The sequence below is a fragment of the Corylus avellana genome, chromosome ca5, assembly GCF_901000735.1.
Source record: "Corylus avellana chromosome ca5, CavTom2PMs-1.0".
Classification (NCBI taxonomy): Eukaryota; Viridiplantae; Streptophyta; class Magnoliopsida; order Fagales; family Betulaceae; genus Corylus; species Corylus avellana.
The window spans coordinates 11,417,419-11,444,242 of NC_081545.1; the positions used below are offsets into that span (position 1 = coordinate 11,417,419).

The following is a 26,824-nucleotide window of genomic DNA, read 5'->3' on the forward strand; positions in this document are numbered from 1 at the left end:
CAACTAGAGGTCAACTGATAGAAGGACTAATTTAATCTATTATCAAAATTACATGGACTTCCTGTAATAAAAATGAAACCTTAGGAGAAAAAAAATAAAGTTATGAAACCCCATGGGGTATTTAATATTTAACCCTAAACAAAAACCAAAATTCACTTTCAAAATTCAAAACCATTGTCCGACCTATATAATAAATAAAGAGAAATGCTAGAGGTCAATAAGTTTTTCATATTTTGCTCATATTATGATATTCCCTTATAATCAACGGTTATATTTATAGGGTCCACAATTGCCTTATGTGAGATCTACATAAGTTTACAAATTCAATAATTGATTGTAAAGAAATATTAGCTAAATATAAAAAATTTATTAACCCTTAGCATTTCTCATAAGCGTTTTTTTGTTTTGGTACTTTTAATTTTAACGATTTTATTGTTATTCACCTGTATTTTATTTTATTTTATATCATATATAGATTGTGTTGCCTTATTGATAAATATGAAAAAATCTCGTCCAGAAAGAACCGCATGGCAAGTTCTGGAACTTTCTACAGGATTCTCAAACCATCAGAACTATGTATCGACTGTCATTCGCAGCACTTCCTTCACACGTGACGCAACACCACACCGCTTCCTTATACTCAGCCTCACAGCTACGCTGTCATCGTCAACATCAAAGCACAACTTCAAGCAAAAACCGAAGCCAATTGAAAGAAAGCTTTGGCCTTTCTGAACTTGGAATATTGAAAGGATAAGTGAAAGTGAGGAAGAGAAAGAGGGAAGTGGAACAAAATATGGGGGTGGACTACTACAAGATATTGCAGGTCGATAGGAATGCCAACGATGAGGATTTGAAGAAGGCCTACAGGAAGCTTGCGATGAAGTGGCACCCTGATAAGAATCTCAACAACAAGAAAGAAGCCGAAGCCAAATTCAAACAGATCTCTGAAGCCTATGAGGTACTTGTGCTTTTCCTTATCCATTAGCTTACGTTTTCTTATTGTGTGTTCCACCAGAACATGTGTGATGTGTTACTTCTACACAAATTCTTTCTGGTTTTTAGGATTACCCATCATATTGGATTTCTGGGTTTTGTTGGGTTTTTAGCTTTGTTTGTCATATTTATATATTTCATGTCTGAGATCCTGAAAAGTTTTGGTTTTGTTTAATTTGTGTTGGGAATTTGGAATCTCTGTTTCTCTGTGCGATTTTCTTCTTTTGACATGTGGATATTGCAATTTTACTCTCTCAATATTTGAAGTTTAAGACCACCCATGATCAGAGTTTGTGCAGAAGTTACTGGGTTTTTGTTAATTCTTGATGGGAGTTCTTGCAGGTTCTCAGTGATCCCCAGAAGAGAGCAGTATATGATCAGTATGGAGAAGAGGGCCTAAAGGGTCAGGTGCCACCGCCCGGTGGTGCTGCTGCTGGCCCTGGTGGAGCTTCGTACTTTTCGACTGGTGATGGGCCGACGACGTTTCGATTCAATCCTCGAAGCGCGGACGACATTTTCGCCGAGTTCTTTGGAAATTCGAGCCCGTTTGGAGGCATGGGAGGTGGTGGTGGAGGCATGAGAGGGTCAAGATTCTCAAGTGGGATTTTTGGTGATGATATATTTGCATCTTTTGGGGAAGGAGGAGGAGGGGGAGGGTCTATGAACCAAGGTGCTCCTAGGAAAGCTCCTCCTATCGAGAACAGGTTGCCTTGTAGTCTTGAAGAGTTATATAAGGGGGCTACCAAGAAGATGAAGATCTCTAGAGAAATTGCTGACATCAGTGGGTGAGTAATTTTTCTTAATTGATTATTTAACTTTGCTCAAATTTTGATTCTTCACTCGTGGTTGCGAATTTGGTTTGTGGGTATTAGTTGTTTGATCAAATTGAGTGATTGCCTTGTTCTGATTCCTTGTAATTAATTGGTTTTGCTGGTTTGATCAAAAAGACTCCACTTGCATTTGCAAGAGAAAGGTTGTCATACAATTGGGATAACAGGACAATGAAAATTAGCCATTGATTTTTATTTTTTTACAAGCTCTTGCTGATTCAAAGTTTGATTTTACTGCCACGTCATTCCCGTGGCATTCCAATTGTATGACAGTCATAGTTATCTGCTAAATAGTATTATTCATTTTGCAATTTGAAAGTTTGCTTCTTTGCATTTGGATTGTAATGGAATATGTCACTTTGGGGGAAGAAGTGGATTTGCACTTTTGAGTTGATAACTTCTACTTGATTTGGCTTAGAGAGTAGTTTTCATACATTAACCTGAGTGATAGGTATCTAAGTTTGTTCAAATTAAGGAATTGTTTTGTTTTTTGTTTTTGTTTTTTGTGATTAGAGTTGTTTTGCTTTTAATTGGCTGATAATTGGAAATAGTTTCTTCCTTTTGAAGTATAAAGGGGCCTTTACCTGTTGTGACCTATTAAAGCAGGGTTGTTGGAACAAGTTTTGCAAGGTCATGTTTAGATCATTTTATGTAAACAGATCAAGGTATAATAACATTTTTAATAGAATGCTTGTGTAGATGTAATATATGCCTTACGGACCTTTGTTCTTCTTTTTCTTCCTAATAGGGGGTTTCTCTTCTATACTTCATGTGTACTTAGCTTGCGTTCCTCTGCCTTTTCCAATGAGATTGAATTACTTATAAATAAGATTATCTGTTATTCTAACACAGAAATGTTAGAAATGCGTGACCAGTTTAGGGTCTTAAATGGACATAAAACCAGAAAGGCTATATTAGGAGAAGGGTCCTCTCCATTAATGAAATGGAGAGGAGCCGGTTCCTTATTCAATAGAGGCAAAATTGTCCAAAAAAAAAATGAAATGACAATTTTGCCCCTCTTAAAATAAAAAACCGGCTCCTCTCCATTTCAAATCTCCGTTTCATTTGAATTGGAGAGGACCCTATTCCGCTATATTAGGAGGGTTTTGGGAAACACAATTTTATAAATTTCCTGCCTGGGAAATTTATCTTTAGGTCGTTTAGTCTTGGTAATGATGAGGAAAAATTGCTTATTTTTATAAATATCTTACTTGTTGTATGGTCTTTGTCTGCCTATAAGTCATTGTTTAGTTTAGTCACAGTGTGGGATTTCACTTAGAAGTTGAAGGAAAGATTCCCTTAACATTTGGCTCGAAAAAGTCCCCCCCCCCCCCAAAAAAAAAAGGTTATTATGAATAGTGTAGTACAAACGCATCATGTATTTCTTGTTCTTGGTGTTTATATGGTATGATACTGTAGAAATGCTTTCTTCATGAAGTCGATATTTGCATAACAGAACCTTGAACTAGCAACTGCCACTTGAGCTGGTTTATGAAGAACTACTGGAGAATTGCTCTTTGTGGCGGTGATGTGATCTAGACATAATTAATTGCTTTTTGGCTGCAAATAAAATAAATGTTTCAAGATTATGATATTCAATTTTAAACATGTTTTAATGAGTTTTCATTTTAGATAATTGGTATTATCCTTATTACTTGGCATTTTATAGGAATGGGAATACTAAACAACCATGCTTTTCATGACTTCCTGAATTCATCTAGTATAGTATCTTCAGGCAGAGTAAAACCAGTTAATGCTGACAAGATATGGAGTTGATTGCCTAGTTATTGACCGTTCTTATCGGCCCTTAATTTATTTATTTTTTTAGTAAGACTAATCCAAGAGCTAATGAGCACCGTCACATTAGATTTAGTGAGATGAGGGTGTAGTTATTTATCATTACTCCATGGAAATTGCTTGACGTCATGCATATTTTCTCACTCATTCTGTGTTTTTTGCAGCAAGACAATGAAAGTGGAGGAGATTCTTACCATAAACATAAAGCCTGGTTGGAAAAAGGGCACAAAGATCACCTTTCCAGAGAAAGGGAATGAGCAGCCAAATGTTATACCTGCAGATCTTGTGTTCATCATTGACGAGAAACCCCATAGCGTGTTCACTCGAGACGGAAACGACTTGATCGTCACGCAAAACATATCCTTGGCTGATGCCCTCAATGGTTACACAGTTCACCTGACTACCATAGACGGCAGAAAGTTAACCATCCTAATTACTAATGTGATTCATCCAAACTATGAGGAAGTTGTTCCTGGGGAAGGGATGCCAATCCAAAAGGACCCTACAAAAAGAGGGAACTTGCGAATCAAATTCAACATCAAGTTCCCAACTAGGCTTACGGGGGAGCAGAAAGCTGGAGTCAGGAAACTACTGGGTCAGTGTCAGTGAGCAAGTACTACTCAACACTGAACGGAGCAAGTACTTCTGTGAATATATATATAGTTTTGTATTTTTGGTAAACTAATATGATAGTTTTGATTTTTTTTTTTTTTTTTTCATTATTGATTAAGGGTCGAGGATTGACATATTGGTGATGTTATCAACACATAGATTGGTGTCGTCTTTTCAATAGTTTTAAATAGAACAGCTTTCTTGCCGATGTCTTCTGGCTTTTGTGGAGCTCTGCTGAATATAGAGCATCTCTAGCAATATTAGCTAGAATAGCTAGTGAAAAAGGACAAATTTTCATTTTAGCTATTGCTTAATTTAGATATACTCCAATAGATTGTTTCTTCTACTATTTAAATATTATTTTTTGTAAATTCTTTTATTCTTTTGTTTTGTTTATCTCTCTCTCTCCCTCTCACCCAAGCTAAACAGCCCCACCACCGCACCAGTCTTTCGTCTCTCTCCCCCTCTTCCTCTAACCCAAGCTAACAGCCCCATCAAACACATACAAATCGGCAGTGGAAGGGCTAATCCTGCAGGCACAAGATCTCTTCATTTTGGACTGGAGCACATACGATTTTTGCATTTGTTTTGGGTTTATGTATTTGGCTCAGAGGAATGTATTAGGTTGGTTTTCTATTTGCTTTTGCACTTCTCACATAATGGATATTGTGAGGTTTTGGTTTGCTGGGAGAGAGGGATGTCGAGTTGCAATGAGAAGAAAAATTTAGAGAGGACGGTGCTGGGTTAACGAATTTGACGGAGAAGGCAAGGATGGGAGGGAGCGAGAGAGAGAGAGAGAGAGAGAGAGGAGAGAGAAGGGAGTAAGAAAATATTAAATAAATGATCTAGCGTGCTAAGTGAATAGCAAGAAGTTCCTACTCACTGTAGCAAAATGTCCATTTTAGCTATTCTGCGGAAGACAATTTAGCTAATAATAGCTAAATTTAACTATTATGAACCTTTTAGCTACTCTGCCGGAGATGCTCAGTATTCATATGGGAGATCGTGATTGTGAACTTTTAAGAGCCTCAGCTATAGGGCTTTTTTTTTTTTTTTTTTTTTTAATCTTCATTTTATTTTATTATTATTTTTTTCAAAAAAAAATTGTCTTTTTCCTCGTAGCTTCAGGTTGAAGTATATTTATATTTTGGAAAAATCAACCGAGTTTCAAGTTCATCCCTAAAAAATTTTATTGTTCCAAATGAATCAAGCGATTTCCGAAAAGGTCCATTTGAACAACTGGATTAATTTGGAAGACAGAATTTTCAAAGGATGAATATGAAAAATTCGACGATGTTTCAGAGATTAAACATGTCTTTACATCGTCTATTAGAATGATGAAAACCGACCACATGGGGGAGTGAAAAATATGTCCATTATATATATATATATATATATATATATTCTTTTTTAACCTTTTTCGATTGGTAAATTACAGAAGAACCGGTGGGGCTTGAATCCACGACGTCACCCTCTACCTTACTACAGAGAGGGCCATAGCTCAAAGGTAGAGAGATATCCATTCATATTCAATTTCAGTAAATGTGCTTTGCACCTTTATAGAAAGTGTTGGATTACAGGGATGGTTCTGCACCATTTACAGATAAAAAAGAAGGCAAAACAATGATGAAACGTCTCTTATACAATAACAATGTCGTCATTTCTTCACTCGCTGTAATCTGAGGATGTATATCTTGCAGCTTCATCTTGGCCAACTTTCGGCTCTCCGCCTCCATCTCCATACCCGTCTCCCTCCTCATCTGAGTCTCCATTTATATATTCCTCCATATCAACATCCCCTTGCACATCTTCCGCATCCCCTTCATTGTCATCACCACCACCATCATCTTCTTCATCATCATCATCTTCTTCTTCTTCTTCTTCTACATCTACGTTATAATAGGTACTCTGCAGCAAGTTATCAGGCCTGCCATTATAGGGAGGGGCATACTCATCCATCACATTATCATCAAACTCATCTCCTGTTGCCAGACCATTTTCATCGTCGTAATCCGATCTTTCGGAACTGCTAGTATTTCCACCGTCCTCCACTTGCAACCGCATGTTTTCATCCCCACTCCACTCTTCCCTGACCAAGTCACTTGGTGATTTCTCAAGGATGATCTCTTTGGGACTCTCTTTTTCTCTATCAACTATAACCACCTTTGCAGATCTCTGCCTGCTTCTAATGCTCCGACGACCTCGCCCACGCCCTCCTCGTCCACGTGGTCGCCCTTTCCATCCCAGTATCTGCCCAAATCTGTCACTGTTAGTGGTTGCACTTTTTTTGCGAGATTCAGCTCTGGAACGAATGACCCTTCTTTCTGATCTTCCACCACGAGTACGACCACGGGCCCTTCCACGACCCCCTCGTCCACGACCAGAGCTAGTAAGTCCAATAGTTGAATCAACCCAGTTCTCTTCCTTAAGATGTTCATCTTTATATGGTGCATGAGCTGTACCATCATCTTTTGAATTCTTGCCGATGGCATATTTTGATGGAAGCTTCTGAAAAATAAAAAATAAAAAAAGAACGTCAGGTGTATATTTGTTAATAAGAACATTAATCAATCAAAGCACAAATTTAACCAAAAGGAGCAGTCAGCCTCGGGAGGTCAGAACTACTGGTAACTTATGTTATCAAGCCACAAATGTTGCCCTGCATCTCTGACATTTAGTTGGACTTGGAGTATAGCATTCCACCCGTTTAACACATGCCAGAAATCTATGTTCAGATACTTCCATTGTAAGCGGCACAAACTGTGTCAAGACCAAGACATATTTGGAAAGTGTGCCCAAAATGCACCTCCAAGGCATGGCCCAAAGAATCATATTCCCCGAGACCGATGTGCCTGTGAGGCGGCTAGGACCATATGCCTCAGCTCACCATGCTTTCAGCCACAATAAATTGGCACCTCCTTAAATATAAGATTAAATCTTTATAGATATACAGTTTACTCTAGAACTGAATACTCACATGTTTACAAACCTTTCACTCTTTAACAAGTAACTCACACTTCATATTCCATATTCCTACTTTCTTTTATCGAAGAGGTACTAATATCTAGAATCCTCAACACATGTTAATACTTTGAAGGGAGGGGGGAGAGAGAGAGAGAGAGAGACAGCAAAGAGATGGGAAAAAATCTCCTTCAAACTTCACTTATTGTCCATGTAAAAATCTTAAAATATTAGCCACTATATGACAATTCACCAGTTGGTACCTTTACCACTGTAGCACATAACAAATCCACACACACACACACACGGGGATTTAAGAAATGGTAGAATAGGAAGACATTCACACACGCATGCACACACCTACACAGGTACACACTTGCATAAATGTCCATGCTATTCCTTTCCAGACAAAATTTGTCTAATTAAAACCACTGTACTGCATGTCAAGTTTGACCTTTGTATTTAGGTAGGATTGAGCTACTAAGTCAAAAGAACGATTTCTATTATATAGGTAATGTGTTCCAATTTCCACTTTGCGCCGACAGATCTTTTACAACATGACACACTTGAAAACAAAGAGTGATCTTTCTTTTTTTAACCTCCATACTGACTCTTTCCCTACTCTTTGCCCTTAAACCATCCATCCAGCGGGAGATAAAGCCTCTCCAGCCTACTAGAATTGTTGCTTTACAAACTTCCTTTATCAAGATATGAAACCTAGTGCTGAAGTGAAAGCTACTGGTGAAGGCATGTAACCCTTCTTTATTTGAATTTATTTATTTTCTCCATTTGACATAATTCAGTAGTAACATGAAAAGAATACTCACTATAACCCAAGAACCCTTGTCCTTCTGAGAGTCCACCTTCTGCTGCAGAATATATGAGATTGATGAGTCGAATTCCATGAACCTTAGAGCCACAGCAGCAGTTGTATGTGGTATCCATGGAAGTGCAGGAACTGTTTCAGAACCAAATGAACGTCCTGAAGGGTTAGAGTAATCCAACAGCTCACTGGTGCTCTCAAAGTTTGAAGACAAATAGTCCCTCTTTATGGCACCTTCCAATGATGTCATAATCTGCAAAAGAACACAAACACATTCTACTACTTGGTAAGTTCTCCAAAAGTACACCTACAAATGAGAAACACAGCTAAGACACTGTTTTCAACACGTGCTTCCATTTTCCTTTACTTTTTGATAAGTGATCGAACTATTCGCTGATGAAAATCATTTCGAATGACCATGAAAAGGCAACATCGAAAAGCCGTCAATAAACCAGAGAGCAAAAACTTGCCATAATAAGTATTTAAACTTCTGTTCCCAGTGGCATCACCTCCCATTGATTCTGGTGTCTTTCCAATTTCCAATATCAGTGGGTGTACAGGCATCCAGCATACTTGGTCGACCATTTCAAATTTCCCCTTTGCAACTTTTGCATTTCCATGCTGATGTAGGACAGGTTTTGGGAAACCCATGTGCCTGTGGTTGTGGTAAGCTTTAAGGTTTTAAAAAATTGTGAATTTAGGCTGGCGAATGCCATCCAGGGTAAACAAATATAGGATTCAATAGCAGAGAATGCTTGGAAAAGTGAACAAAATGGTTGGAATTTACTAGCAGAAGCCGGTGAAGGATTTGAAGGCTGGGGTTTTAGGGTTTCAAGCATACAAAGGAAAGGGTAAATTCGTAGGAGTTGCATAAAATTACAGATCTGTCCCTCATTACAAAAATAACCATAATGTCTAAAATAAAAACACAAATCAAAAGTGTTTTAACCCTAGACTCCTTAAAACACGATCTTTGAAACCTTATGACTTGTCCTAATCTGATGTTGCACATAAGCCCCCCACACAAGAAAAACTCTAAATTGGCAAAACTGAAAATCACTCTAAAGAGAGCAACTTCACCTTTCTCCCATGGCTGCCACAGGTGTTCCCAAATTTTCAAACCCTCTTATTGCATCCTAAATTCACTCCTGTTTTCCCGGAGAGACATGTAAATGGAATTTGGAACCCACATTATAAGATATCATGTGGTTTCTAATATCAGTATCCATTTATTAATGAAAAGGCCCACTAACTAGTTACAGTATCATTAACTCTCATACTCCAGGAATGGACAAGAAAATGAAGAAATTTGAAATCACAAGCAAATATAACGAGAATGATGTTTGGAAGCTCTAATGCATATCCCTTCGAACAAGGCTAACTTATAACCTGAAGAAGGTCTTCAGCCAATGATAAGGAGTGCAATTTCATGCCCCATGATTTTCGATGACTGTCAGTCCAAAGAGGTTGAAGAGCTTCTGGTGGAAGAGAAACCTGCCAAGTCAGAATCAAGACAATATAAGCTGCATGAACATTTAAAAAAAAAAAGTAATAATCAGCCAACAAAGTTCGCAAACGGCCATTCAAAATACAATATTTCTGTTATAAACTGAAACTCTAATAACTTGAAAAATATATACAAGCGTATAAACTGCAGGCATACCTCAACCAAAGCTAACAGCAACTTAAGTAATCGTATCTGGACAGGAGCTGAGAGTGAACCACACCAAGTACAATGAGGACCCACCTTCGGTTTCTCTTCACATTGAGACACATGTTCAGAAAAATTTAAGCTGCTCCCAGATGAACTGTATGTCTTATGGCAGGAAGGACAGTGGTTGTCTTCAAAAGAATAAATATCATGACAGTAATCACATGTACCCAGCAACTGTGTACACCTTTTTTTCCCATACTTCATTGCACATAATACTGAGGAATTAAAGCATTCTTTCCACATCCATTTTTCAAAATCCTGATATCTCTTCAATGCATCATTTTTTTCACCTTCATTTCTTCCAAGCTCAATTGCAAAAGATGTTGAGGTCTCTGACATATCAGAATCAGAGACACACACAGTACTTCTAGGGCTATCAGTACCTATGCTGCAATCAGGGCCAGGAGGCATTTCAATGGCTTCTGTTTTGACAGAGTCTCCATTATGTCTCCTCATGTTAGCACAATGCATATTCCTCCTAACAGATTCCTTGAAGGACATCTCGATCTTTTGCAACATCGTGTGCAAATGAGATTCTCTAACCCCACGTACATCTAAAGATGACAACAGAGCATCAAAACCCTGCATGTAGATGGTAGAAACTGATGAAAACCAGCATGGGCAATATGGAATATGCATGCGTAGGCAATCTTAGAAAAATTAACTGGTCAATGTTTCAGGATAAGTAGCACTAGAAGAAGATAAAATAAAATATTAAACACCCATCAAATACTGCACATGGCAAAAATGCGGTGTTTTAGCACCGAAGATCCTAAAGTAGCAAACATCTCTTGCGTCTACTGCCATCAAATACAAAAGGGCAAGGAGAATGTAGAACAGCTGCTACTACACAAACAAAAATAAAAAGCACAAAAAATTCATATAAAAAATAGATGCATGCATTACAGTGTAATAATCTTATAGAGACTGCTAAAGCATATAATGGCTCGCCAAAGAGAAAAGTACCTCTTCAGAATCAATAAGCCTCCAACATCCATCATGCAATTCAACAAAGATCCTGCCACAGCCCGGATCATTTCGAGAAGAAGATGTAATGAATTGCCAGTATCGATTACGTCTACGATCCTGACCAAGAGGCAGTGATCTATACACACACATCTCTTCTGCCTTATGCCCAATGTAAGATTTTAGCTGCGAGCGTGACCTTTCAGCGATATACGCTGCTTGCTGATATGGAAGATTCTCTGCACCAGCAGAGTAATCTTGCATTTGCAGGTTATCTTCAGAGGGCAAACGGCTAAGGTAATTTTGGTCATTCTGTAAATCATTTAACTGTTCTTGCTGGACGGCAGGGGCCACAGACGTCTCATTGTTTTTGTCATTGCCTGTAGGAAATGGACTTTGCCTACCCTCTGCCAAAGAAATTGTAAGGTTATGTTCCGTCTTGTTCCCCGTAAATGGTGAAAAATGCATCTTCATTACAAATTCTTCTTTCATACGGCGTTTATCAAGTTGTGCTTCTGCCCACATTTGCTTTTTTAGAGCATTTGCTGCTTCTAATCGTTCCTGAAAACCATTCTCATTTCAGATCAGACAATCAAAAGCAATTCAACAAATTAATTTTTTTTTTAAAAAAAAAAAAAAAAAAAAATTGAGGAAATGATACCTCAAGGACAACGCGAATTGAGTTTCCTTCAATTGCAACACCAATTAAAGCAATGAGTGCATTAAGGCGCTCCTCAACACTCAGATCAGAGTACTCTCCTTCCATAAGTCCCTGAACCCAAGGTTCACCAGGATTGCTTTCATCAATATCTGTATCTTCTTGATTAACAATGGCCACACTATTGCCGATTCCAGAGACATCAATAGACTGTGCAATAAGAGAACCAGTATCTTTATCCTCATTTATCACTCTAGACTGCATTGGAGACAAACCTTCATCAACATTCCCGAGACCAACTTGTGGAGTTTCCATAAAATCATCACTTCCCTTACCACTTCCCACAGGAGTTGCACTGAATTTGATAGCTTCTTCGGAATTGTGGTCTTCTTTATTTGGATTTATTTCAGCACCTAAATCATCAACCTCAGGATCCTCTCCTACATCACTTTCAGAATCTCCATCTCTTTCAGCATCATCAGCATCTTCTCCATCCACAATCCCGCTTTTAAATATCCGGATTCTTTCCCTGGCTGCAGAAAGTATTGCCTCAGCATCAGCCGGATCCTTCCGATAGGGAGGACGTACACAATATGTTGATGGGGCTGTCCTCTCAAAAAGTTTTGAATCCCTAGATAAGGCAGCAGCAATAGAAGCTTCGGGTGTCTTGCTTGTAGTGAGATCCCGAAGCCCAGATTTCTAATAACAAAATAGATAAGCTAATAAACGAATTAGTTAAATACACATAAACAGAGCTCATACAATCACCAAACTAGAGTTACCTGAATCTTTTCTGCAACCTCTAATATGGTAAGGCCCATACTTCCCTCAAGAGAAAGAACATGAAATGCTGCAAATTTGACAGTTCCAGGTGTCAATCGATGCCTAGATCTGCGTGGATTAGAAAAACCCCTCTCTTGCATTATAGCAACAGCATTTTCAACAGCTGCTCCATTGCGCAAATTAGAAATTACATCTTCACCATCATTACCCTGCATTGCACCAGGGGAATAAAATTGTAAAACAAACTGGAAAGAGTTTTCTTTTTTTTTTTTTGATAAGTAAAATGGAAAGAGTTAAATGAACATATCCGGATCTCTTCAGGCACTTCATCCAAAGGAAAAAAGGAAAGAACTCAACACTAAGCTGATATATGCATGTAATTATTTCTAGATTAGAAATATATTTTTCAACAATCACAGGTTTATGAACCAGTATCTCTCATAATTCATACCAATTACTGACATAGTTTCCTCAATCTTCTTGAAACTTTATTAACATGTCTTTAAAGGAAAACAATGTCAATGTGAACACATAACACCAAAAATCATTAATACTCGGTTGTACATTTAACATGAATTAGGGAAAAAAAGGCTTTAAAATAGAGTAATGCTAAGGACCATCTTTTTATCCTCCTAAAGTTGATGTGGCTTTTAAAATCACCATTAAATTTTAGATGAATCATACTTGAATTTTGATCCAATGGTGATTTTGAAAGCCACATCAAGTGTAGGAGAATTAAAAGAGGATAAAAAGATAGTCCCTAGCATTACTCTTTAAAACACCTCTAAAATGCAGCATCTAGATACAACACCACCAGTCAAAGTAATAAGTTTAGCCAACTGGAAATTGGTCAAAAAACAAGAGAGAGAGAGAGAGAGTAGTAACCACTAGGATCAATTTTTAGCATTGAAGCACCATGCCTAAAAAAGAGAGTTCTGAATACAAAGCAATCAAAATTTAAGTAATCCACATACATCAAATTTAGGTGTGGGGAATCTGAATATAGAAGCGATCACAAAAGTTGACTAATAGTGCTTAAATTTTGCACAAAACCATCATCATTGATCAACTATCTTGGTCTTCTGTTGGGGTCTGTTACAAGGCCAAGTTTATTTGGGGTTGTGTTGTTGAAAAGATTCTTATGGGGTGGGATAGGTGAAGAATTCAAATATCACCTAATTAGTAAGTGCAAGGTTTGCTCTCCCACTTCTGAGGGAAGTTTAGGGATTCAGAACATGAAGCTGTTCAATCGGGGCGCCAACAAATATTTGATATTCAACATTAAAAAAGAATCAACAATATTCAGAAAGAAAAAAAGAAAAAGAAAGAAAAGGCATATGATCATCAGAAAACTTTCTACCAACTCAAAACAAACCACAAAGTGGCTAGGTGTCGAATGCGACTTGGTTCATTAAAGAGGGGAAAAAAAAAGACCAAGTCACATCTATTCTGGGTTTTAGGCTGAACCAGCATGACCTAAACCAAGCTGCACCCCAAGTAAAAGCATAGAAAATTTGACCATTCACAAATTCAGCATGGCATTCTTAATAGATAGGCTTTAGCACAAAGAAAAGTTAAATAATCAAACACCTGGAGCTAAAAATCTTAAAATGTAGAAGAGCTATCTTTGTCAAATGCATTCAATAACAAGATTACTAAATTATGACATACAGCAATCAAGCCATCCATAACACAAGCATCAGAAAGTTAATCACTTGTTGGAAGAAATGACACAACAAAAAGTAGCCAGCTTTTACACTGATACAAGTGCTGAATGGATGTCACCTCATTGTCATCACGATTATAAGTCTGTTCAATATTCCTTCTCTTCAGTTGTGGCCCAAAACCTGCTGATAGAGCAAATTGCCGCAAAATTTCCGGCCATGTCAAGGGATTTAAGTGGAGCTGCCAGTTACGTATATCAAAACCCCAAGCATATGCCTGATAAAGAATGCCATTTTGAAGAAAAAAAATTACAAGATATCTAAGAATTTTGATGGAAACAAAAGAAGAGACGGAACAAAAAACAAAAAAAAAAAAGAAGAACAAAATTGCACAAGTTACAGCCACTACTCAATAACTTACCCCTTCAACAATCTGCGGATGCCCACCTCCAGGATTCGCAGCACTATTTTGAATTGCTCCCAGCCCGGTAGAGGGTGTCCTGGCAACATCTTCAATATCTTTTATGACAGATCTCAGAAGAGAAACATGTATCTCACCCAACAGCCTCGAATCCTAGGATGCCAGAGACCAAGGGATGCTTTGAATGCCAATAAGAACAAAACAACATAGAATCCTATCACAAAAAATACTTGCAACACACAAGCACGCAGATCTTTACTTACGTAGTCATGAAAAGCTTGGATGAACTCATCCAAAGTAAACGGCCAAAGTCCAAGAACATCAGCAAAAGTAATTAAGAACCTCCAAACCTAAAAACATATGTCACAATTCAGTACATCTGAAAAGATGAAAAAATATTTTGTATAAGCAGGGATATAGATGCTAGACTGACAAGCTGCTAAAATAATCAGGATTTCAGCACAAGAATTCACCTCCTTGATGATGCTTTTTTTTTTTTTTTTTAAGTTACCAATAGGGGTAATGCTATATAAATAAAATAACATCAATAACAATTTAAATTCAAATTTCTATTGCATAACAAAAGGAGGTTTGATACTGGCTAAACATAAGCAGAGCACCATGCTGGTGACAAGATACGAATTAAGGTGCATATGACAGGACAAAGCAAAGGGTAACTGATAATTCTGAAATTGGCCAAAACATGACAAAACGAAATGGACAATCAAAGGGGCATGGAGAATAAACTTCTCCATACAACTCTCCTTCAATTTTTTTGTAGCCGTACAGCCTCAAGCATGATCAAACACCCCCCACCCCCCTCACAAAAAAAATAAATAAATAAGCATTTAAAATACATTTACAATTGGGTCCCTGATTTTACATGTATACAAAGAGAATAAGCCTTCTAATTTAGATATATTTTCCTGAAACATTCCAGTCTCAAATGGACTTCATATTCATACCAGGAAAAGCTGAGTAGAAGAAACCTGAGAAAATACATTTGCTAAGACTCACCATAAGAAGATTCCCTACGCTTTCCTCCGAGTCGCACCAAGGTTGTACAGTAAAAGGCCTTTTCAATTGGACAGGTTTGGGTGGGAAAACAGTCCGCATATCTAAAACACGCACAATGTTAGCTGCTCCAAAGATCAAAATTCAACTATACATATCATGCCAAAAATATAAGATTCAGGTAGTCAATATTGAAGTTAAGCAACTGAGTAGCAAAACAGAAATATTAATGCAAGGTTGCATACTAACAAAAGAATTTACATGATAAGGAAGTTGACAATATGACCAAGTGCAATGGTGCAATTATTCTAACTATATCCAATTTTTGATGTTCTGACCATATTTGTCTCTTGGATAAATACAAGAGCCACATAAAATTCCCTCTAAATTTTATGTTTCTTTATGACTTCAACCCTCCAAAATTAATTTTTTACCCTAAAATATGTTCTTTTTTTAGTTATGTCCTGTGGGCAAAATATCCAATTACCGCCTACCGACCACCTATCGACCGTCACCGAACCGCCTACCAACTTCTGGTAGTCAAAATAAAAATTTATACCGACATTGGTAACCGAACTGAAAACAACTTAACCAACTTAACCGAAAACATAACCGCCAAGGTATGATAGGGCAGCGTCCTAGCAATACTAACCAGTTCTCATTTAATTTTATCTATATTAATGACACTTTGTAATAATCTAAGATAATGAATATGTTAAAGGTGCTTATAAACATGGCCAATAAACACTTGTTTAGCCCTAAAAAACATTTGGGCCCAAAAACAACCCATTTGGGATTTGGCCCATAAAAATAGGCTTGGCCCAAAAACAACCCATTTGGCCCAAAAAGAGATTTGGCTCATAAAAGTTAACCAACTTAACTGACAGACAATTAACCAACTTTACCGAATTAACCAAAATTGTCGAAATTAATATATATATCGCTATAAAGTCGGTTAACTAACCGACTTGGTTGGTTCAGTAGGCAAAAACGGGTCTGCCAACACTGATTTAACCAATACCTAGCCCTAATGTCCCCTCCCATCTAAAATCCCGGTTCCGCCCCTGCACCTAAGCCAAATCCAATTAATAAAACTAATAATTATCGAACTAGTCAAACTTTTATATTGTAGAATAGACAAAATAAAAAATAATTTTAGACCTCCATGTAAAGGATGAGAGTTCATACTAATATGAATAACTTCATCTATTTTTTTTTTCACCCAGAAAAATATCGTGATTATTCAACTCAGGTCACAAAAATTGTCAAAGCATAATAATAACTACTTTTAAATTCAACACTCCAATCTAACTAAGAGGATGGATGGGTTGTCCAGACACCAGTATGCCCAAATCAGTACTATTTTTATTTATATCATCATCTCTTATTCTCGGGATAAGTTATCATCATCTAAGTATGTTTCTTTCAGGTTTTCAAGACAATGAAATATTGTTCTGGTCAAAATTCTCCTCAAAATGTAACTTCTATCAACAGAACAAGTTATACACCTTTTTTTTACGAAACAAGTGGTTCACAAAAAATGCTTTCTCCATGAAAAGTAAATTTACAGGCATAAACTCATTCAGAATTTAGAGAGAGAAAACTGGAAAAGCATCACAAGACCATTACTTCTATACAGTGTTGCTCAACCAAAACCCTAAGAATTAACTTTTATATCTCAAACTTAAGCTCAAAGGAGTCTTATTAAGTTCCTGATGCATGATTCAATGCCAAAATCTGCAGATTTGTCCCATAAAATACATAGCACTAAAAACTTGAACAGAATATAAGGGATGTCAAAGTCTACCTCTATATAACTCGAGATCTTGCAAAGTTTCATAGTCAAGAGAGACTATTGAGGGCAACCCCTTGCAGGAGGTGGCTAACTCCATGAGTTCCAGGCGTTCATCCTCAATGAGTTCCATTGATTCTTTTGCAATTCTACGAGCAATAGCTCTCTCATTAGCAGCTTTAAGCCTTGCTACCTCCTTTTCCCTGCGAAGTTCTTCTTTTTGTCTCAACTTCTCAGCCTGAGTACATGAACAAACATTTTTTTTACAAGTGAGTACATGAACCAACATTATAACAACTCCTTTTTTAAAAAAAAAACAAAAAAAAAGTTCTTCAATCTGTTACGAACATAATTATAAATTATCCTCACATGTTAAGTTATAAGGAAGCAGCTATAACGTAAGATTCTTGAACTTACTCTTACTGACTCCTTCTGCAAAAACTTCTCCCTCCGCTCCAGTTCACGCCTTTGCTCCCTTTGGTATCTTTCCTCCTCTCGTTGCTTTTCTCGCAACAGCCTTTCTTCTTCCTTCTTCCTTTCACGATCATGCTTCTCCATCTCTTTCCTCATTTGCTCTTCTCTCTAATGCAAAAGAAAAATATATTAGTTTACAACAAATAAGGTTTACAGACAAAATTTAGGAACAGTATGCGCCACACCTTACGCCTCAAAATATCTTGCTTTTCAAGCTCTTTCCGAATCCTTTTCTCATGGGCTTCAACTTCCCGTGCTATTCTTGCTTCCTCACTCTGCAGGAGGAGAATAACAATTGCATTAACTGCTGATCATTAGTTGAAAAGAATGAAATGCTTCATAGTGCGAGATACCTTGCGCTTCCTCTCCATCCGTGAAACATCCTCTTCCAGGGTGACCCTCCTGTCAGGCGATATGAACGGATTTTCCATTCGAGTTATTGGGTGAGCACCAAAATGAGAATCTCTAATGTTTGCAAAGGTGTTCTTTCGTGCAACAGTGTCATTCTCTACCGAAACAGAGGGCAAGAGGTGAGCCTGCATGCCTTGTTGAGGCAAAAGATTTAGACCAGGCACCTGACCTTGAAAACCATATCCAGAAGGTACTTGTTCATTCCCATGCATGAATGAGCGCCCAGATGATAATGATGAAGTCCTCGAATTTGGACCATCAGCAGGTGAACCATAGTGGTAAGATTGGGCAACTCTCTCGTATGCATCAGTTCTGACAGTTGGCTGCTCAGGAAGAAACTGGTATTCATGGAGAGCCCTGCCAGCACCCTGAGGACGAACCATGTGAATATATATGGCTTTTTTTCTTTTTTTTAGGTTAAAGAGACATAGTAAATAAAGAAACAAAAGGATGATCCACCTTGGAAAATAAGCATGTTCAAAAGACAAACGTCAAAGGAAAACAAAGGTACAGCAGAAACGTTCTACACAGAGAAAGAGAGAACCTCAGATACGTGAAAAAATAGAGTAATGAATAGAAAAGAGTGGAAAATAGTAAAAAGATAAGTGAATAAAAGGGAAGTAGCAGAGCCCACAACAAAAGATGCAACCAATACATCCAGAACCACAAGACAAACACTTCAGAGTTTAGATAGAATTTTTCAAAAGAAACAAAGAAATTATTCTGAAGTGGCAGCGTACATTGTGCGTACATCAGAAATTTGGATTATAACCCTGACAAACTCAAGGTTCCTTGACACATTAGTAAAAATTACGCATGCGTCCTCTCAAGCCATATAACTATTTTTTTTCTTTTTTCTTATTTTGCTCCACAGATTTGTAGGGCTTTGATCGAGGAGGAGTTAGCGAGGAAGGCCGAGGTTGTTCGAGAATTAGAGAAGTGCACTCTTATGGAAGAGATTAGTTGGAGACAGAAATCTAGGGTGTTTTGATTAAAGGAAGGGGACAAGTGCACTAAATTCTTTCATTCCATAGCCAACTCTAACAGAAGATATAACTCGATAGAGTCCCTTATGATTGAGGATAATCTTTCTTCAAATCAAGATGAGATTAGTGAGCACATTGTTGATTTCTACCAAAAGCTCTTTGCTGAACAACACAGTTGGAGGCCTTTGGTAGATGGTATCTCTTTGGATTCCATTTCAGAGGGAGCGGCCAGCTGGTTGGAAAGGGATTTTGAAGAGGAAGAGGTTAGAAAGGTAGTGTTTAAGATGAATGGCAATAAGGCATCGGGCCACGATGGGTTTTCTATGGCGTTCTTCCAAGCTTGTTGGGAAGTGGTGAGGGAGGACATTATGAGGGTCTTCAGTGCTTTCCATGCTGGCGGGATGTTTGTAAAGAGCCTCAACGCCTCTTTCATTTCGCTTATTCCGAAGATTCCCGGTGCCGTCAACCTCAAAGATTTCCGCCCGATTAGTCTTGTGGGAGGTATGTACAAAATTATTGGCAAGGTTTTAGCAAACAGATTAAAGGTTGTGTTGGACAAGATCATCTCCAAGTCGCAAAATGCTTTCATCAAAGGTAGGCAGATTCTAGATCCCATCTTGATTGCTAATGAATGCCTTGGTAGTAGGCTGAGATCTGGGGAGCCAGGGGTCATTTGCAAAATGGACTTGGAAAAAGCTTACGATCATATGAATTGGGGCTTCTTGATGTACTTGCTAAGGAGGTGTGGTTTTGGAGGGGTATGGTGTTCTTGGATTCAACATTGCATTTCCTCAGTGCGGTTCTCGATTCTAGTAAATGGGTCTCCTAAAGGTTTTTTTAGCAGCTCTAAGGGTTTGAGGCAAGGGGATCCACTCTCTCCTTTGCTGTTTGTGTTTGTGATAAAGGTTTTGAATAGGATGATTTCGGCGGCAGTTCATAGGGGGCTGTTCGAAGGATTCAAAGTCGGCAACACTACAGTCTCTCATCTTTTATTTGCCGATGACACCTTGATTTTCTGCAATGCTAGGCATGCCCAATTACGTTACTTGCGGAGTTTGTTTTTGTTGTTTGAAGATGCTTCCGGGGTTGAAAGTTAATTTGGCTAAATCAATGCTTTTTCCAGTGGGGAATGTGGAGCAAGTGGATTCGTTAGCCGGTATTTTAGGGTGTGAGGCAGCTACTTTGCCAGTGAAGTACTTTAGTCTCCCATTGGGAGGCTCTTATTAGTCCAAGCATATTTGGGATCGAGTGATCGAGAAGATTGAATATCAGTTGGCCAGCTGGAAAAGGTTGTATTTATCGAAAGGGGGTAGGGTCACCCTTATCAAGAGCACTCTTACTAACTTGCCCACTTATTACTTGTCTCTTTTTCCTATTCCGGTGAGTGTTGCTAAGCGTATTGAGAAGCTTCAGCGCAATTTTCTTTGGGGAGGGATAGGCGAAGAGTTCAAATACCACTTGGTGAAGTGGTCGCAGGTTTGCACTCCGATCAAGGAAGGAGGGTTGGGGATTAAGAACTTATTGGTCTTCAACCGCGCTCTTCTAGGGAAATGGTTGTGGCATTATGGGTCGGATAGAGATGCTTGGTGGAGAGTTGTGGTAGATGCGAAGTTTGGAAGTTTATGGGGAGGGTGGTGTTCTGTTGAGCCTGGAGGATCGTTTGGGGTAGGGTTATGGAAGAATATTAGGAAAGGGTGGGAAACTTTCAAAGGCTTTACGAGATTTGAAGTGGGGGATGGGTCTAGGATTAGCTTTTGGCATGATTGGTAGTGTGGAGATTCAGCTCTCAAGATAGCGTTCCCAATCCTTTATAGTATTGCTTGTGCGAAGGATGCCTCAGTTGCGGATAACGTGGAGATGTTAGGTGGGTCCAACCAGTGGAATGTGAGTTTTTTGAGAGAGGCTCATGATTGGGAGGTGGATGCCTTTGCCTCCTTCTCCCAGGTGTTACATTCTACTAGAGTGAGAAGAGGGTCGGAAGATAGATTATGGTGGAACTCTTCCAAAAGAGGTACGTTAAAGGTCAAGTCTCTCTTTCTCTCCTTGGCATGCTCGGAAGGGAGGAGGTTCCCCTGGAAGAGTGTGTGGCGAACACAGGCTCCTCCAAGGGCAGCGTTTTTTGCGTGGTCGGCAGCTTGGGGGAAAATTCTGACCTTAGATAACCTCAGAAAGCGAAATGTGATTGTGGTAAACAGATGTTGAATGTGCAAAAAGAGTGAGGAGACGGTGGATCATCTTCTTCTTCATTGTGAGGTGGCGTCTGCTTTGTGGAGTGCCTTTTTTGGCCATTTTGGGTTATCATGGGTGATGCCTAGTCGGGTTTTCGAGTTGCTAGCCTGTTGGTGGTCCGCAGGAAGGGGGGAAGTGCTGCAGTCTGGAAGATGGTGCCTACTTGCTTTTTTTGGTGTCTATGGAGAGAGAGAGAAATAATAGGTGCTTCGAGGATGAGGAGAGGTCTTTTGAGGACATTTTATCCTATTGTTTCCATACTCTGTATCTTTGGACTGTAGCGTTTGTTTTCCCAGTTTCGATCAACTATGATGATTTCCTTGTACGTTTTTCTTTTTCTAGTTATGTGATCCTCCTTGAATACTTCCAGTGTACTTTGGAGCGTCTTACGCTTTTAATAAAGTCAGTTACTTACTTATCAAAAAAAAAAAGATTTGTCTTAGCGATTCAAGAACTAACTTCTATAAAAAGACAGCTCCTACAAAATAATAGTAGATGGCGGCACCTAGGACATGGTAACCTAATAACATAAATTGTACACATTTTCGATTCTTATCCAAGCAGGAAATTGCTTAACTTTTAGAAATTAAAGAATTTGTGAGGGTCCAAGCCATATTTGTCATATATATGTGAACTCTACAATAGAGAAGAACAAAAGTTTCATTTACACATTCTCAATCTCATGTATGTATGTTGAAAACTAATTCAATAACCAAAACCCACATTAAAGTACTGCTGGTGTGACTTATAACTATCTGACACAACAGGGTGGAAACAATAAAGTAAAATTTACATGTGGAACAATAAATATCACAGATCTATCAAATTTATTACAACCTCACCTCAACAGTAAGGCAAATATTCTTAAGAGTGGAAGGAGTAGAGAATTGTTTCAAAGAAAGTCTCAAGACAATTAAGATTAAATGATGATGGCGCATGCAAGCGTGTCGCCATTTCTTTCTCTCGTCTCTTTCTTCTTTAGCATCTTAGGTCTTGGGTGGCCTCTTGGTTTATCAGGGTGATGTTCTCGTCTTGTCTGTGGTGCTTGCTGATAGTTTTGCGACTCAAAGTGCGTAGTTGTTGGCTTCTCAGGCAATGGTGTTCGTGTTGTTTTTCTGTTTGGTGTGTTACAATGGGTCTGTCCAGATGGTTTTATGTTCAACCAAAATCTTTCAAGTTTGCTCTGGAAGTACAAATCCATGTTTTACGTATCTTTATAAGGAGCAAGGGTTATATGTGTTATGTTTCCCTCGGTAAAGTTGTTGGCTGCTATGAAGGAGGTGCTTAACACAGAGGTGTCCAAGGAATTTTTGAAGAATAACAAAGTAGGCTTGAAAGTTTTCTTTGTTCAAAGAAGAGCAAACAAAAGTGGCCCTTTTTTTGTCATCAACGAATATGGCGAAGGAGGGAAACACGGCTCCATCACCATTCTAGAGGGTCATGAAAAGGAAAGGTTGGCTTGGCTTGGCTTTGGGTCTTCTCAGCCTCCGGTTGGTGATGGCCATGACGTCACTCTTGCGAGGAGACCCCCTCATGGGTTTGCTTTGACTAAGAGAGAGGCTCATTTTCCAGCATACAAGGAGCAAGAGCAAAGGTTGGGGGAGGCGCAGTGGTCATATAAGGCAGCAATGCTTGGTCGCACCAAATACCAAGTAGGGCTAGCAATTTATGATATAACCCGCGAATCCGACACGAACCCGACACATAGTTATAAGGTTAGAGTTTGGCATAAACGGGTCAATTTGCTTATAACTAATTCTTTTGGGGTCATAACGCATATGTGGCTAATGCTTTTCTTTGGGTTGTTACAAATGGTATCAGAACTACCTAGTAATGCTAGGCTATGTGGTACTAAAGCACTACATGATATGGCCCGTACAAGGACGTCAGGAGTTTAAAAGAGAGAGTTTGTAACACCCCGGTCCCTTAGCACTACATGACGTGGCCCTTGCAAGGACGTCAGGACTTTCGTTGAATTAAAGGATTTATTCTTTAAGAACCTCTTTCTTTAGGTTGATGCCTCGTATTGTAGTTTTTAAAATTTTAATGCTTTCAGATCTCTTCTCCGCTACTTGCTAGGCTTCGCTCTTGTATATTTCTTATGTACTTGGGGTGCAAATTTGCGCTTTTTAATGAATGTACGTTTACTTATAAAAAACAAATAAAAACAATTTGGCAACTTTTTTAAGAGAGAAACATTTTAGAACTTTTTTCTTTTACTGTAATACTAACTATTTTTTTAACTTAAGAAAAAATTAAAAATAAATATAAAATAAAATAAAAATTAAAAAAAAAAACTGTTTGGCAGGTACCACTAAAGTTTTTTTTTTTTTTTTGGCTTCTACTTTTAGTGCTCAATATTGCAACCTTTGCACACAGCCTTCACACCTAAGTTGTTATTCTTTCTTTAATTTTATATAGTAGACAAACATATGATGGCAAAAACTACGGGCTTGCATGGTAAAGTTTTTTTTAAAAAAATGTTTTCAGTTTTGTGTTTTGAAGAACTAAAAATTGAAAATTGTCGTCTATGGGGACCACATCTGAAAAATTGCTGTATGCGGGAATCACGTCTGAAAAATTGCTGTATGCGGGAGTCGCATCTGAAAATTAGTTTTAATAACTAAAAAATTGTTTCTAAAAAGCCAAAAACTAAAAGGTGTTCTGATAAGTTTTCAAATCATAAAAGAAACATAACCAAAAAAAAAAAATTGGGCCTACTAGCGGACACCACTCTCTACAAGGGTGGAGATTCACCCTACTGAGGAAGGCAGTGGGGTGGAGACCCATCCCCTTCATGCCTCTCCCGAAGGCATGGGGAGTGTCCCCCACACCCCCCTGTGGACAACATGTTAGGGGTGACGGGTCTCCACCCCCACCAACCCGCTATGGTGTCCACCCGTGATGGGGATGGAGTTCCACCCTCTGCAGGGATGGATCTCCACTATTGCAGAGGGAGGTGATGATGTGAAGTTATACCCCTCCGCCACCCTATGTGGGCATGGACCGAAGGTGGAAAGGGGGACCCACCTTCGTGAAGGGATAGCCTCCAATTTTTGTCTAATTTCATTTTACAAGTAACAAGGTCAGCCTCCACATTTGAAAAGGTGAGCGTGTGTTTTCAAAACATTCTTACATAAAGGTAGAGAAAGTTTTCTAAAAAGTATTTTGTGGTTATTTTTAAGAGTGTTAGTGATGGAGGCCACATCTGAAAATTCATTTGAATAACACCTGTTTCAAAGGTGCTTTTCCGTGTTTAAAAAAAAAAAGAGCTTAGCAAAACTTTGCCAAACAGAGCCTATACTATTGGAATCGGTACTGACACTTAATTACTAAAATACCACAAGTGGTATAGTTTATATAATTGAAAACAACCATACACTTGAACTTGGGTAAATCAATTTTTTATCTTAACATAATTCTTTAATGCAAGTTTGGGCTAGCAATGAATTATTCAGGTCTATAGCAGCAGCATGATATGTTAACTCTGCATGGAACACCCAACAAGGTAGTCAAGGATGTAAATATCAAAGGCATTAATCACAGCCATGCACTACTCGAATGAACAGTCTAACCTTGATTGATTTAGCATCAGGTCGCTCATATAGCTCCGGTTCAAATGGCCGTCCAGACTGCTTCTGCTGCCCCACTGTCGCCACTACTAAAATGATTTAAAATGGTTAGCAGGGTGCAACCATTTTAGAGTATCTTTATCACTTAAAAAGTTGTAAGAATTGAATCAAATTGAATCATTACTCTTCTATGCAGAACTTTAAAAGAGCATACTTCAAGTCTAGTATAAGAATATAAGAAAAGGATTTTAAGACTTAACACATGATGCGACACAAGGAGCATGTCATAAGAAATACAAAACCTCTTACATCAAATCCTATGTGTTCCCTTTTTGAGTTGATGCATGTTGAAGAAAAAAAAATGGCTTTGCAGCATTGAACAAAAAGGATGCATATTTTCCATGCCCACCCTCTCCTATGCCAGAAAGTAGTCATGAGTAACGAAATTTAACCTTGCAATCTATGCCTTCTCTCTCCTAAGCCAGAAATAGCTTATGAAAGCATTGAATTCCTACAATGAGGAACTCTAGCAGGTAGCAATTTCTAAACTATTCCTGTAAGTATAACGATCCTAACACCTAGAAATAATCCCATCAAGATTGCATCTTCAGAAAATCTCATAATTAACCTCAACTGGTATCATTAGCTTAGATCAATAAACTAGTAATATAAGTAACTTGCATTATATTTTCCCAGTAAAAAAACTGCATTCATGTTCTTCCAGCAATGCTAGCAATTAAAGGTACAGTAACAAAACCAAAACCCAAAAATCCAACTTTACCTATTGGCGCCCCAAATGCATCCGGTGGCAAGGGATCAAACTCCATCCCAAGAATGGGCCCATCCTCCCTCAGCGGCTCCCCCAACTGCGCCTCCACAAAGGCAATCGCTCGAAGCTCTGCTATAGATTGTTGTGGCTCATAGTACCTACTCATTGCCGCCACATCACTTCCAATCCTCGCAACCGCAACCCCGGGCCGCCCAACAACTCGCCGCGACTCCACAAACGGACTTAAAGCCGAAGCTGACCCCAACGCGCGCTCACTTCCCACCTCTCCCACCACCATTTCCTCTCCAACCGAAGAGTCCTTGGGCTGCCTCTTCCCCGGCGGCCCCTTCCGGTCCTTCAACCGCCTATGACAGAACCACATCTGCAATTGCCGATCCGAGAGCCCTAATTTCACCGACAGCTCAGCCCGCAACGCCTCCGACGGGTAGGCCTCCTCTGAACCAAACCAAAATTCCACAACATTCACACTAAATTAACAAAATAAAAATAAAAATTCACACAAATGAAAAAATCACTAGCTCAAAAAAAAAAAACAACTCATTAAAAAGCTCAAAAAAAAACCGGCATAGGTCTTCTCCAGAATCTCCAACTGCGAAGCTGTCTTCATTTTCCGCTTCGTCTTGTTCTCCCCCTCCGGCGGCTTCTTCTTCTCTCCCTCCGAACCAGCAGCCTCCATTACCGAAGATCAAGCTCATACAAACCCCAAAAAAAACCCTAAAAACAACAACAAAATCCCCCTCAGAAGTAGAGGAAAGCAAAAATCCACTTTCTCGCTCTAAAAGCAGGAAAAAGCGAGCATAGATTCAGAGCATGCTGCTGTTTCTCTCTCCCCAAAAACCCCTCTCTCAAAAGAGATTATTAAGATCAAGAACCGAAGAGCGTGATTGAGATGTGCGGTGAGATTTGGGGAACACCAAAACATAGCAATAATAATAATAATAATAATAATAATAATAAATATAATAATAGTAGAAGCAGTAAAAGAAAAGAAAAGGGAAGGAAGAAGAAAATAAATAAAAATGATGAAAAGAAAAGAAAAGAAAGGGATTGGGGATTTTTGATTTTAAACAAACTACTACGAACAAACGAACGAACAGTCTTTCTCTCTCTAATCGCACCCATTTTTCTTTTCTTTTTCGGGGGGTTTATTGTTTTTTCGAAATAATATAATTGTTAAAGAAAGAAAGAGAGAGAGAGAAAGAGAATAATAAATTGAGGTTTTAAAAGGGTTGAACGTATTTGTCAGATGCCTTTTGAAATTTGAGAGAGAGAGAGAGAGAAGCGATTGATTCACGAATGGGTTTTGTGGGATTGTGTGGTGAGTTTTTCTTTCT

General features: G+C 38.6%; 2 protein-coding genes across 4 annotated transcripts; one reads left to right on the forward strand and one right to left on the reverse strand.

Annotated features, from left to right (window-relative positions):
- Positions 1 to 534: 534 nt before the first annotated feature.
- LOC132182348 (uncharacterized) lies at positions 535 to 4,562 on the forward strand. The gene is made up of 3 exons (XM_059595571.1): positions 535 to 958; positions 1,336 to 1,778; positions 3,785 to 4,562. The coding sequence occupies exons 1-3, from the start codon at positions 794 to 796 to the stop codon at positions 4,227 to 4,229; spliced, it is 1,053 nt and encodes a 350-aa protein (XP_059451554.1). The 5' UTR covers positions 535 to 793; the 3' UTR covers positions 4,230 to 4,562.
- Positions 4,563 to 5,699: 1,137 nt separating this feature from the next.
- LOC132182976 (homeobox-DDT domain protein RLT2) lies at positions 5,700 to 26,824 on the reverse strand. Of its 3 annotated transcripts, none has more exons than XM_059596356.1 (18): positions 26,052 to 26,815; positions 25,482 to 25,925; positions 24,704 to 24,786; positions 17,856 to 18,281; positions 17,688 to 17,777; positions 17,446 to 17,610; positions 17,044 to 17,266; positions 15,240 to 15,340; positions 14,486 to 14,572; positions 14,223 to 14,375; positions 13,923 to 14,078; positions 12,137 to 12,346; positions 11,358 to 12,053; positions 10,697 to 11,257; positions 9,680 to 10,312; positions 9,406 to 9,510; positions 8,021 to 8,269; positions 5,700 to 6,740 (listed from the first exon to the last, which is right to left on the reverse strand). In XM_059596356.1, the coding sequence occupies exons 1-18, from the start codon at positions 26,164 to 26,166 to the stop codon at positions 5,898 to 5,900; spliced, it is 5,340 nt and encodes a 1,779-aa protein (XP_059452339.1). In that variant the 5' UTR covers positions 26,167 to 26,815; the 3' UTR covers positions 5,700 to 5,897. The 3 variants fall into 3 exon arrangements, with proteins under 3 accessions (XP_059452339.1, XP_059452338.1, XP_059452340.1); XM_059596355.1 differs by having other exon boundaries at positions 24,704 to 24,789; XM_059596357.1 differs by lacking the exons at positions 5,700 to 6,740; positions 8,021 to 8,269 and adding an exon at positions 8,277 to 8,671 and having other exon boundaries at positions 24,704 to 24,789; positions 26,052 to 26,824.

Excerpts from the sequence above, each read along its gene's own strand:
- LOC132182976 (XM_059596355.1), bottom strand. The coding sequence starts at position 26,166 with ATGGAGGCTGCTGGTTCGGAGGGAGAGAAGAAGAAGCCGCCGGAGGGG. Across the intron at positions 11,258-11,357 it reads CAATTCGCGTTGTCCTTGAG|GAACGATTAGAAGCAGCAAA; the intron begins GTATCATTTCCT and ends AATGGTTTTCAG. Across the intron at positions 8,270-9,405 it reads TGGCTGAAGACCTTCTTCAG|ATTATGACATCATTGGAAGG; the intron begins GTTATAAGTTAG and ends GTTCTTTTGCAG.
- LOC132182348 (XM_059595571.1), top strand. The coding sequence starts at position 794 with ATGGGGGTGGACTACTACAAGATATTGCAGGTCGATAGGAATGCCAAC. Across the intron at positions 959-1,335 it reads AGATCTCTGAAGCCTATGAG|GTTCTCAGTGATCCCCAGAA; the intron begins GTACTTGTGCTT and ends GAGTTCTTGCAG. Across the intron at positions 1,779-3,784 it reads GAAATTGCTGACATCAGTGG|CAAGACAATGAAAGTGGAGG; the intron begins GTGAGTAATTTT and ends TGTTTTTTGCAG.